Genomic DNA, 13,831 nt, shown 5'->3' with positions numbered 1-13,831 from the left:
ATGCATAATGACCATGTAAATATTTTTGCAAGACTAGATTTCTGTTTTAAATTGCTAAGCACTTGCATGTTTGGTTCAGATAAACACATTATTTATGTAAATTTCATCAAATGGCCAAAGCTTTATTGCAGTATTTTTTGCACTGAAAGAATGGCTTGGTGTAAGCACTTGCTTACCAAACTATTTTTACCAGCTGAGCCTTACAGAAAGAAGATAATATTTGCTCCTTTTTCGCCACAGACACAATAAGCGGTGTTATGCAATGTCATTGTTGTCTATGATGACTTTTCTGACGAATTTACAGTCCTCATCTATTTGTATTGTTGCAGCAAAATGTTTGATATAGAACTGTGCCCCTTGCCATTTTCCATGGAGGAGATGTTTGGTTTCATCAGCTGCCGGTTCTCTGGGTATCCAGCATCTGTTCAGGAGCAGGCTTTGCTATGGCTGCATGTAAGTACAGATCTGAAGTCCTATAATGTGAGAGTATCACAGGATGCTAAGTGGTAAAAGTCCTGGCCTGGAGGACACAATGAACCCTTTATCCCTGTCACGGCTGATGTGATCCTAGCTTATGCTTTTAGTACACTGTGAGTGACATTTCAAGAGACACCACACAGTCTGTGCTGCAGCGTGGGGTGGATTTCAGTGAGCTAGGCTATCCTTGCATGCCGTGTAACACAGACCCTAGAGCCCTGGGGCAGACTGAGCGCCCGTGTGCTTGTAAGCATCGTGATTGCAAGCCAGATCACTTTGATGCTAAATCTACTGTAGAGACTGTGGGGCTTGCAGTACGGGAAGCAGATGGTGCTAGCTTGTGCTAGCACATGAGTAGAAAAAAACAGCAGAGATCATTAACAGCTGGTGAATCCAATTTGGAATTCCAAAAGAAAAAGGTTTTTGCCCATGCCAGTTAAAACAACTAAGATATAATGATAAACTATTAAGATAGGAACAAATTATTGAGCTGAATAATTAGTATGGAACAATTTAACATGATCAATGGTTTTTTATGTACCCTTTCCAGTTAATCTGTGTGCCTATTCATTGTAGGGAGAAAATGTTAATCCATGTTCAATTTCTTGATGACAGCAGGGTACACACAATACAGATACTAATAGAAAAGGCTGACGCTTATCACGGTTTATTAATTGCATTTTGTCTTTTGTGCAGGTACTCTCTGAGCTGGACATTGTGGTACCACTGCAGCTGCTCATCGGTATGTTCTCTGATGGGGTCAATTCTGTAAAAGAATTAGCCAATCAGAGAAAAGCACGAGCCAATGACTTGGCAGGAAATCTTGGGGCACGGAGGGTAAGAATTTAAAATGTTTCTAACCAGAGAAGACAGAGTAGATCTGAGATACTTAGTCGTTTAACGATTTCTCAAATTTCCCCAAACTTCAGTGTCTTAAGGCAAAATAAAAATATTGCAAAGTAATGGTAGGAATTATTATTTTGGGGATTTTTACTTGTTAATAGACCCCCTCTTAGCATAGAGTTTTCATTCAATTAACTTGATCGTGGATTTTAGATCTACAGTACATTCATTTACTTTGTGTGACATGCAACTACAGGTGTCTTCAATTCTTTTCCTATGGGATCGTTGCGTTTTATGTGTTACGATTGTTTCTGTTCAACAAGGGGTCCACAGAGAGACTTTCAAAGACTGTCCACAAAAATTCCCATAAACATAAAGAAACTTTTCATCCTAAGTTTAGGAGTGTGTAAGTCAAGCAACAGTGCATCTACTATAATCGTGTTTACTACTGACCTTAGACCTGCAATTGTGCTTATGATTCAATTAACTATACTGTAGCATGATTCAAAATTATGTTATAGTTTATATAATTGCTATCTACACATTCTACAATTTTCAATTGGGAGTTCTTATTGAATGTGATCTCTTAAAAATGGGCCTCCTGGAATAAAAACTCATTATACATTAATTTAAGTAACGAGCACCAGTAGTTCTGATGAGGAAAACTTAAGTGTCAATAGGTAATGGAGAGCTGAAAAGAAAACCAGAACAGATTTTCTGAAGGATGTTAGGAACATGTCTTCTTAAAAATGGGGCTTGTTTAATGTTTTATACGCACAATAAAGAATTATAGGTTTAGAAAACCAATGTTCTAGTTGGATCAAAGAACTGGGCTGTATAAAGCGGTCCAGAAAAGTTGACCTTTTTTCTTCTGCTTTTTCTCTGATCTGTGATACATAGATTAAATTGCCCCCAAAAAATAACCTGCAGTGAGCCAGTTTGAGAGCCGATGTCTTTACATCCCCTCTCCCCCCGTGCAGGTGAGTGTGGTGTCTGATCCTGGGAGACGCGGGCAGCACCACACCCTGAGCCCTTTCCCTAGTCCCTTCCGAAGTCCCTTCCCCAGCCCCCTGCGCTGTAGCCCCTTCCGGAGCCCCTTGAAGAACTTTGGCCCTGCCTCCGGCCACCGGACTATTGACATTGATTGCGAAGACGATGACATGAACCTTGGCTGCTTCATCCTCATGTTCGACCTCATCCTCAAGCAAGTGAGTCATGTTTGGTGCTTGCAAGATGACCATTACACACTGCACTCGTCTCCATATACAGAATAATACAAGTCGTTTCATCTTGTTCCAGTGTGTTGAACAACATGAGTTCATTGTTGTGCAACGGAATAGTATTGTAGAGTAGTGTTGGAAGCAAGCCTCATTTTCACGTGCAGAATTTGTTTTAGTGAGAAACTGACAATATATAAAAAACAGAATTTTCCTTCTTTTCCAGCTCTACAAATTCTACATTGAAGCCTCAATTCAAATCTAAAATCCTTTAATTTACTACTTTATGAGTGCCCTTCTTGAAAGAGAGTAATTAAAAAAAATACGTATTCTTAAAAATCAACTAAACACACAAAAAACGAGCATGTGATTTAATCAGTTCTTTCCACTGGTGAGAAACTGAACTAATTAACTACGGCCGACAGATGGAGCTGCAAGACGACGGTGTGACCCTGGGTCTCGAGAACAGCTTGTCGAAAGACATCATCAGCATCGTCAACAACGTGTTCCAGGCGCCGTGGGGGGGGTCCCACACCTGCCAGAAGGACGAGAAGGCCCTGGAGTGCAACCTGTGCCAGTCCAGCATCCTCTGCTACCAGCTGGGCTGCGAGCTTCTGGAGAGGCTGGCGCCCAAGGAGGAGATTCGGCTGGTGGTGGGTGAAGAAAGGGCTTATAAACAAGCTGATACTTTCACCTGTTTAGCTTTCTTCTTTTATCTATTTCTTTAAGCTTACAATTGCACTTTTTTTAGAACCTCGTACTTTGGTTCAGCAAAAATGGGGCCATTGAACACAGAAATACAAGTACTTTGTTGAAACTGACTTTGGTCATTAAAAAAAAAACAGCAAATATGCTACAAAGAAATATTACTTCCTTTTTCTTCAGAAAAGTGAAATCACATTTTAAAGGGGGATGTAAATTTAATCCAAGTTAGCTGGTTTCCAGTTTTTCTCCAATAATATAAATCTCTTTCACAATATCACTCCGTGTGCAATTGCTGGAGGCTAAGACATAATACCTTTTATTTGGGTTCATGCAGTAAAATGCCTGAAGTGGACTTTGTAGATGTTACCAAAATATTTAATAGCAGATAAATCATTTTAATCTGATTTAAAAGACTGAAGGTAGTAAAAGACGTGAAAGACTGAGGTAGTGAATGTTTTATAGAGCTCAGTGGGTAAGAACTCTAAAGGGTTAAGGTTTGGAGCATGTGTGCCTATAGTCTAGTCTCTGCTTTCTTGCTACAAGCACTGTGCTAGTGAACTGGGATAATTAATAATTGACAATTTCACAAATTTGAAGAGGATTTGAAAAAATGTAATTCCAAATGAAAAAAAAAGTCAAGGAAAAATTATCTTTAGAAATGGTGAAGTTCTTGCGTTTCTCATGGCCACCATGCAGGAGCCAACAGACAGCCTGGAGGAAAGCTTAATCTTCCCTCGGCCAGAGTTTACCATTGGCACAGAGATGGAGGAGGAGGACAATCCTGTTGGCAGGCAGGGAGACAATCCTGGCAACAAGAGCGACTCTCCTGACTACCCCCGTATGTATCCATGGCAACAATGAATATACTGTACACAAGGAACGTGCTTTAGCCATTATACTGTATATTAATGTAAATGTTAATGACCCCGGGTTATTTTGTAAATGACATTCTTATTATACTGTCTTTTTAATACAAGGATTAGGATTATTCTTTAAATATAGATACTTGAAGATAATTTTGCTTTCCATTGATCATTATGGTTATTAGCCCTTTTCAGTCCACAGCTGGAATGAGAATATCAGAATGTCCCTCTGTGCATTCCTATCTTTGGTTCTTCACAAACGTGCCGCTCCCACAAACTACTTAATTTCATTTTCCTGCCTTCTCTTGTATTTTATGAATCATACCTGCATTAGAATCTCGGATACACATCTATACATCAGCACTGGAATCATGCTTTGGTAAAAGACTTTCTTCATTAGGCGCAAGATAACTCTGAAGAGTGTATTTAATCTTCAGAAAGAACTCTATACAGTTTTTACTGTTGTTTACTCTTTTTGTTAGGTGACACTAATTTGTTCTGAAGGATTCAAAATATAAATAACTTGTGACCTTTTCAGGGACAGCTCCGTTGATGTCAGTCTTCACTGTGTATGATCTGTGGACTCACAGTTGGGGGTGTGAGCTATGCCTCTATGCAGCTAGTTTTGCAGTACCTCTTCTACTCTAACTGTATCTTGAGAAAGCCTGAGAAAGATACCCAGATAAAAATTAAAAACATACACACCAATCTGTCTGGCTAATGTGGTATCATGACCAACACCCAACTATACATCCACAAATTCTAAAGTACAGAAGGTCCCAACTCATTTCCTTAGGAATCTTCTAGGTCCAGAATATAACACATTTTATAGGTCTCTTTAAAAACCTCATCAACATCAAAAGTTTCAGAGCTTTTGGTGTAGCATTAAATTGATTAAATTAAGCTTTTAATAGACACTCCTTCTAGGTACTGTTTCTAACCTAATGAGACAAAGAAAACATGGGTTTGTACCCAGAGAACTGAAGGATTATGCATATACAGTATAATGTAATAATTTACAATGAATCCTTAAATCCTTAAGAATATTGACTAATTTATCAACTCCTACTCCTACTTTGATAACAAAGTGGTGGTCAACAAATAAATGTTATATAAATAAATAAATTTTCAAGAACATTTATTTGTTGACCAACACTTTTTTAACCCATGAAAATATGTTTAAAAGTAGTGAATTAGCAAATTGCCACAAATGATCTATTGGCTTCACAACCATTACCAAATCGCGGCATAGCAGATTTTTACTAATGTAAGTCTCCTTCTGACTTTACATGGCACAGGCAATTTATGCTGGAGGACTTTCTGCCAAGAGAAGTAGTTGACAGATACAGGGACATACTGTAGTTGCATGTAGCACATCAGAACCTTTCAGAGAAACGGACTACAAGTTGCTGTTGACACAACAGAATATTAGTGTGTTATTTTTTCAGCGCATTAATTTTCCTTTTCATACATGTTCCATAGCCATGAAGAACAATGCTGACAAGAAGTTCTCTTACCAACAACTGCCGGTTACCTTAAAGCTTATTTACACAATACTGCAGGTAATGTTTTCTTTGATTTGTTCTCTCTGGTATTTCCTTCTGAGATTTTGGATGTTGTTTTCAAGGGGGTAGCCTTTCATATTCACAAAAGGAGACAGATTTGTGGCTACTGTATATGTATTTGTCTCCCTATAGTATGAACAGAAAGAGCACACTACCAGTACAGCCTTGTGACATCACATATTCACACTTTATTCTATTTTTTTTTCAATTACCATGATTGTCAGGTGTATTGACATTTCATTCTTTCTCAACAAATTGCTTTTTGTTGACCTTCTCTATTGTTTATCTCACAGGAAATGCCTAAATTTGAAGAACCAGATATTCTCTTCAACATGTTGAACTGCTTGAAAATCCTTTGTCTTCATGGAGAGTGTTTATACATTGCTCGGAAAGACTACCCTCAGTTTCTGGCCTACATTCAGGATAAGATGTTAATTCCGAGGTAGGAAAAAAAGTGATTGTGCTAACATAAAGCCAGAGAAAATCAGCAATTTCCCCAAATGTGCACTTATGATGTACAATCCTCTTAGGTCATAATTTGGAAAAAACATATTTTCTAAATGAGGCTTTACTATTATATTATACAAATCTAATGTCCTTTGTTTTAAATTCTAAATTATTCAGTACATATCCTAACATGTTTTTGTATTTTAATTGCTTTTCCACATTTTCCAGAAAAATAAATGGTGTCAACATAGATAAATTAGATTTTTCAGTAGCTTCTTCTAACTCCTATTTTGAGTTTATACTCTAGTTTTTTTTTCACTTTTCTACCTCAAAAATAATGATTTCTACCTTACGCATTATCTGCAAACCATTTTCACAGTCTTTTATCTAAATCTTTTAGAATTTCATTTGCTGGTTCCACAGTGTTTGCTTATCTTTTTAATTTGATATCATCTGCAGGCATACCTTGTTTAGGAACTATAACAGCACTCTCCATCATTTATATAAATTGTGAAGTGGTCCTAGCGCATATTCCTGTGGTACACCGCTAATTAAATTATTCTAATTTAAGGCTTCCGCCCTTATCTGTAGAAAGCAGATTATTTTTTCACATTTCACTAATTCCTAATTTGAGAATTAAACTATCATGAGAAACTTTATCAAAATCTAAATAAACCACTTCATATTCTGTGTTTGTTTATGTACTGTAACTCTTAACAACTTAAGAACATAGGCAGGACTTACATTTTCTAATCTAAATCTATGTTGACTATTTGCTGGGACATTTTTTACATATAGGATGTTCTCTAATTTAGACCTAATAATTTATACCATTACATTTTACATAATAAAAGTCAGATGTACTGGTCTTTAATTACTTGATTCAGTTTTCTCATTTTGTTTGTTGATGGTGTAATAGAGAAGTGGAATCTGGAGTGTTAAACTGGGTTAAGATGCTAGAAGATGGTGTCAGAACAGTCCTAGAGACTAGGAGGGATCTAGTTTATGGACGAAACTGGTGTCAGCTGTCAGCAAGCTGATATCTCTCAATAAAGGGGATGACACAATGGATGCTCTCTACTCTGAGTTCAGAATAGACCAGTAAAGCCTCAAATTGAGATAATGCTATGGTGAAACAGAAAATACAATGAGAACAATAAATTAACTTATTGACTGCTGCTGTGTCAGTAGTCAGTAATATCTTGGGTTTGATATATGATCCTGGCCAAACAGAATCAGCTAGTTTGAATAGGCTATCAGTGAAAAAGGGAAATGGAAAGATCAGTAGGTTATAGACCACACTAGGGTTGGGAGGCTAAAAACATCAGTTGGTCTTGCGTCAGCCTGATTTTCCCAGCCCCCACTAAACATGGATGTTTATGTACAGTACATTGGTCCTCCACACCATGCTTACACAATAAGGAGGAGCCACTGCAGATGGGTACTACATTTGTGTGACAGGCCATCAGCTAATGATCATCTTAGAAAATATCTAAGTAGTTACTGCAGTAATAGCCGACAGCTGTGATCCTCTCTGCATAAATTGATTGGGTGTGCAGGTGTGGAGGTAACAGCCAAAGGGCGAGAACAGACTCTTCGGGAGAGCCCCACAAATGAGAGAATTAAGACAAACGAGCCAGAGAGACAGTACTCAGAGAGCCAGACTGAAGGGCTGACATCGAAGAAAAGTAATAAACGTTACGAAGAGATTCAATGTTACTAAGGCAGCCTCAGGGGCTGACAACTGAAGAAAGAACCAACACGAGTTTTCGATTTCTTATTTTTATCTTGAGTTTTTGTGGAAAGACTTCTACTGTGCTTTTACAGTTTTTGTCCTCTCATGTGATATCACTTTTTTGCGCAGTCCATAGTAATTAGTAATTCTTCAGTCTCTTGGTACTACCCCTGTCTTAAGTGACTATTATAAGAATTCTTTCAAAGTCTTCTGAATAACTCTTGTTTCCTTGAGAACAAATTAGAAGGATACCATTTGGCCTAGGAATTTATTGATCTTCAGTACTTGTAGTACCTGAGACACTTCTGCATCTGCTTTGCTAATACTATGTATTTAGTATCGAACTTTGAATGTCTGCTGTTGTTGATTCTTCCTTAGTGAACTCCTGAGTGAAATAGCCATTTAGTAAATGAGCCATTTCCTTTTTCGTTGGCCTGGCTCTTCCCCTCTAGTTCTCCCCATGAGTATTGTGGTCCATACAAAGTGTAAACATCTTAGGATAAAGCAGTTAAAACACAATTGCTACATGATAAGAATATTTGAATAAGATTACATTTCTAATATTATGAAGTTTTTTAGATGTAAAGATTTTAAATACCACAGTGTTGAGTGACTTCTTTACCGATTACTTGAAGCCAAGCACCATAGCAAAATATTTCTGATATTAATCCCCCAGTGTGAAGCGGGGGTGTACAACAATGCGGCAGAAAATAATTCCTATTGTTTGTGATTTTCCAGTCTCTGGCGGGTGCTGAAGTCTGAGTTCTGCCAGCTGGCTTCCTTGGCAGTTCCCCAGCTCCTCCATGCCCTCTCCCTCCCTCATGGAGCAGACATCTTCTGGGGCATTATCGACAGCAACTTCAACAGCAAAGACTGGAAGATGCGCTTTGAAGCAGGTAAGCATGGGCTGAGGACTCCACAGATACTGGAAGCTGCTCATGGGTGAACATACTGCCAGGACAGGAACAGCAGAAGGCTCATATAAAAGTAAAGATATCTTAATCATTTTCAATTAGAACATAAGGCTCCTTCTGTCTTGGGCTTTCTTCTATCCTTTTGATGTATTCCTTATTCATTGTTTTGTAATAATTTTCTAAAGCATTTTTTTCCCTTATGTTTTTCCTAATTGATTTATTGAACAATTGTTTTTAGCTCTTTATTTACTTACCCTTTCTCTAAATTTGTTTTGGGTTTTGAACAACATTTGTGTAAATCATTGCCACCCATTTTATTTCTATTCCATCCCATAGTGTTTCTCTTAAACTGTGTCACATTATTGTAAAAACTACTTTCTGGAATTTTGTTGCTTTGGACTCAACTCTAACATTTTCAAAATGTACTTCAAGGTATATTATGAGTGCCCATAACAGTTTTCAAGTGGTTCTTTCACCTCGGCTTGCCTTCCATTTTTAAATTATTTGAAAAGACAAGACTTATCTACAACTTGTGCAGGTGCTCTGACACACTGGGTAAAAAAGCCGTCATTAACCATGTCTACCATTTTATTTTCTGTCTTTTCATTTTATTTTTTTAAATCCTTATTTTCATTGTACAGTGTTCAATTATGATCAATATCAGCATCTGGAGGTCTATATACAGTATAGCCTAATCCTGACACAATACCTTTGGAATGGTTTCAATTACTCTGACTTAGATTCCTGAACCTGAATTCTATTTTTGATATATAGTACTATAGTGCTATACCTTTCCCCCTTCTAACTTTTCCATCTTTCACAGACAGAGTGTATCCACTACTGTTACATTCCTCTCTGCCACGTTTCCGAACATCATAACTGCCGGCTAATGTGTTTATGTGTTTATGTAATCTATACCCCTAGCATTCAGGTATAAGCATTTAATTACCCAATCATTTATTTAATTTCTCCCTTTGTTTTTTTTTTGTAGCCTTTGTTCCCAATGTAATCTTCTTTTCTATTATCATCAAATTATAATTCTAATGCTTGCAGTAAGTATTTTTATCTCTCTGAAAAATAAAAATATGATAGTTTTTAAAGTATTATTAGAAAAGTGAACCACCTTGTTTGTCATTGTCTCAGTTTTAAAATTATATGACTTACACTCTGAAAATGATTGTATTCATGACCTTACAGTGTTCTTTCTCTTGTCTATTGTTGATTTATTAGAAAAAAATATCAGGATTGTGCTAACTGATAGCAGAAACATCATCTTCACAGAAATACTGTCACCTCACTTCAAAAGTGTGGAGCTTTAAGACATTTGCTTGTATACCAGCATTTCCCTGTCTTATCTTTAGTTCCTATGGTTACCGGTGTTGATCGAGAGGAAGTGTGTTTAATACAGCCTCAGCTATTGGCTCAGCAAATTGGTGACCTTGGACCACGGTGTGGGAGCATGGAGACCCCATTAGAGTTCAAGCATATACAGTACATATCCAGGGATCCGGATAGACCTCAGAGTAAACAATACTAAATGCCTTATGCCTTATCAAACCTGGTGCTTTTGTCATATTATGGTGACTGTCTCTCCTTTTCTTAAATGACTGCAAGTTTTGAGACCTCATCTGTCCTAAATTATTTATTTCAATTATTCTAGACACTGAAATCATTGTAGAGATGTAGGGATAAATTGGAGCCTTGATGTTTTGGGCATGTTTATTTTTGCTGTTCAGTACAGTATAAACCTTTGTTCCCTTTGTATCTGTTCTTTTTATAGTTAGGATGGATGTCCCTTTCCTTTTGTTATTCTGCCATCTTTTGGTGTTAAGGTGTAAAGCAGGCATTTTGGACTTGTTTTTAATGCCAGCACTAAACGCCATTGGATATTCATATATTCTGTTGTGTCTCTTGAAATACTTAATCCAGCCACAGTGTATGAAAATTAAAACTAAAAGAAAAACACATTTAAAAAGAATTCTAAGTCTCTCAAAGATTACATCATCACATCACTTTCAGTTATCCAATTCAGGGTTTCAGTGGTCTAGAGCCTGTTTCAGGAAACATTGAGCACATGGCAAGATGCATCTTGGATAAGACACTAGTCTACCGCAGGGCACATATAAGCACAAACACATACACACTCACATTAGGGCCAATTAACACACATAGAACATACTTACTCTATGCAGACAGCACCACAGGAATGAAACCCAGGGCCCCAGTGCTGCGAGGTAGCATTGCTAATCACTGCACCTCCATATTGCCCTCAAAGTTAAGATAAACAGTGTCGGTTTGTAAATAGAGAGGATGATGTAGGACTGAGAGAGCTACAGCACTTAATCAGTGTGACAGGCCAACAATAACTGTCCTCTCTTTTCTTTTGTGTTTCAGTGGAGAGAGTAGCTGTACTCTGTCGGTTTATAGATATAGCATCTGTGACAAAAAACCACCTGCTTAAGTACTCCTTGGCTCACTCCTTTTGCTGCTTCCTGGCAGCAGTAGAAGATGTCAACCCTGCTGTGGCAACGCGGGCCAGACTACTACTGGATACCATCAAAAGGCCTGCATTACAGGCAAGTATAACTCTCCCCAACTAGTGTAGCACTGAGGGTCCCTTTTGGGAATTATTTGGGCATTTTTTGGAGATGGATTTGGTACCTTCGTACATCATTTACTTTTGTAAATACTGACCATACTGTTGTGTACAGTAAGTCACAAATGGCATGACAAATAGATTCAAGAGTATTTAGTGTAACACCTTTTTCTTAAAAAAGCTTGGGGTGTAGAAATATCCTCACACAAGCAATATGTTAGCATAATAGAACATTGAAAAACTGGCCACAAAAAATGATAGAATTAATGAATCCAATTACATTAGATAAGGTTTTGCTTTCTGATCTACTCGGCTTCCAGTCTCTCCTGCATTGTCTGTTATGGGGCCTATTTCAATATCAGTTCCTTAATTAGTTTTGTGATACTTGGTCTGAAAAGGAGCTTGTTACAAAAGAAGCTTAGCTGTCCTGGGCATTTTATTAAATTCATCTCTCTATGTTTGTCCCTTTGTAGGGCCTGTGCCTCTGCCTGGATTTTCAGTTTGACACCGTAATAAAAGACCGTCCCATAATTCTCAGCAAGCTTCTGTTGCTCCACTTCCTGAAGCAGGACATCCCAGCCCTCAGCTGGGAGTTTTTTGTGAACCGTTTTGACACCCTCTCCCTCGAGGCCCAGCTTCATCTTGATTGCAACAAAGAGTTTCCTTTCCCCACCAGTATGTGTTCTTTTTAAGTCTTTAATTTAAGTCTTTAAATCCATGGGAAACAGCATTCTGACACATAAAGAGAATGTATTTTTAGACATGTCATGGTTGGTAGCGTGTTCTATTTATAATTACACAGTAAAAATATTCAAGAAATTCATAGGAAAAGAATACAAACACATTTTCTTTTACCAAAAGTTACAATAGTAAAAGTGATAGAAGAACATTGTTGGGTTAAGTTATTTTTAACTAAAAATGGTGGATGAAATATTATTCCTGGCATGTTAATTTATTTTTCTCTCAACCTTCAAACATTTTTAAGAAAATCAAATGCATGTTCCAGTGAGGCAGACTATAATCTTTGTTCTCTAGTATTTTTCCAACATTTTGCTTACTGAAATTCTAAACCCAAGTGCAACTTTCAATCTTGTTTCATGCTTGTGTGACAAATACACATCTACCTTAAAAATGCAGGCGATTTTCATCTAAAAATGCTCATGTGCAGTTTTTGAATTAAAAAAAAACAAAAACATTATAAAGGACCACAAAAGGACTACACATTCTGTTTCATAAGCATGACAGAATGAGGTTTCACCTTTGATGGTAAATACAGTTTGAAATATGTCACTATTACAACTATTGCTTCAAAGGTCTCCAGAGAGCTGTTTTGGTATTGTAGGCTTACTGCACACACTAGATAGTCATTGCACCCTACTGTAGGCACCCTAGAAAGGCACTATACACACTGCAAGCTGAATGTTTTAACTCCTTTGTTGACCACTTTTGAAAATGTAGGTAGCACATACAGTAGTTCTGCATTTTGGAATATACTGTTTTGGCCTGTGTTTCTAAATAACATTGCCCACTTTTTAATTCTGAAGTGGTCATAAATGTTATTAGCACTCATGATTCACCCATTAAAATATGCCATATACAGTATATCCATTCCCTGTTGAAGGTCAGGTAATTTCAGGCAATCTAGCATCTGTTCTGACTTTAGAACTCCTGCTGTAATGACTGCTTATTGAGAAGGGGACAGCATCATTTTGAGTTTGGAGGTACAGTACATCCCAAACAGTGGAGGATAATAGTTGTTTTGATAAGCTACACTGTTTATGCACTCATTTGTTAATAGTGGCTGTCTGTCACTCCCTTTCAGCTATCACAGCTGTCCGGACAAATGTCGCGAACCTCAGTGATACTGCTATGTGGAAAATCAAGCGAGCCCGCTTTGCTCGGAACCGGCAGAAGAGCGTACGTTCCCTCAGGGACAGCGTGAAGGGCCCCTCGGAGTCCAAAAGAACACTGTCATTGCCTGAGACCCTGAGCAACAGGCTGCGTGAGTGGCTGCCTCTGCCTGTTTGTCAGTCTGTTTGCCTCACTCTCCTGCTGGCTGTCACTCACCTGTGCCAATTTCCCCTCCTCTTGTTTGTGTTTTTTTGAGCAATTCATCCCTTATTGTCTAAGAACTATTTTTTAAATTTTCTTTTACTTTCCTCCACGGAACACTATCCATGTTTCAGATATCCATGTTTCAGAAAAGTTGGCTTTAATGCCTCTGGTAAAACACACAGAACAACACATGTGAAAAAGATCAAATGTCAATAACCCTTTGATTATTGGTTGTTTTTTTTTCCTATACCAAGGCAACGGTTAGTGCAGAAAGTTTGGGTTCAAATGTAGACTATGTGGAACTACAAAAATATCTTTGTAGTTCTACTAAGCAGTTATTTCTAGATAAAGCCATCATACAGTATCTCCATTACTATTTAAGTTGCAAGGACACCGATGAGTGTTTCTACTAGA

The 13,831-nt window shown here is 37.7% G+C and overlaps 1 protein-coding gene across 5 annotated transcripts in view; it reads left to right on the top strand.

Moving 5' to 3' along the window:
• The window catches only part of unc79 (unc-79 homolog, NALCN channel complex subunit), an 83,195-nt gene that overhangs the window by 31,771 nt on the left and 37,593 nt on the right, over window positions 1–13,831 (top strand). For all 5 annotated transcript variants that reach the window (XM_088648583.1, XM_088648584.1, XM_088648582.1 and 2 more), the window contains 11 exons: window positions 330–453; window positions 1,174–1,314; window positions 2,301–2,528; window positions 2,963–3,190; window positions 3,939–4,080; window positions 5,588–5,667; window positions 5,964–6,112; window positions 8,591–8,748; window positions 11,161–11,342; window positions 11,836–12,037; window positions 13,185–13,364. In XM_088648583.1, coding sequence (XP_088504709.1) covers window positions 330–453; window positions 1,174–1,314; window positions 2,301–2,528; window positions 2,963–3,190; window positions 3,939–4,080; window positions 5,588–5,667; window positions 5,964–6,112; window positions 8,591–8,748; window positions 11,161–11,342; window positions 11,836–12,037; window positions 13,185–13,364 — 1,814 coding nt within the window. The remainder of the gene's footprint in view (window positions 1–329; window positions 454–1,173; window positions 1,315–2,300; window positions 2,529–2,962; window positions 3,191–3,938; window positions 4,081–5,587; window positions 5,668–5,963; window positions 6,113–8,590; window positions 8,749–11,160; window positions 11,343–11,835; window positions 12,038–13,184; window positions 13,365–13,831) is intronic.

The sequence above is a fragment of the Lepisosteus platostomus genome, chromosome 10 (genome assembly GCF_059453375.1).
Source record: "Lepisosteus platostomus isolate fLepPlt1 chromosome 10, fLepPlt1.hap1, whole genome shotgun sequence".
NCBI lineage: Eukaryota > Metazoa > Chordata > Actinopteri > Semionotiformes > Lepisosteidae > Lepisosteus > Lepisosteus platostomus.
The sequence above is the reverse complement of the archived record's forward strand: the minus strand, read 5'-3'. Positions and strand labels throughout refer to the sequence as shown.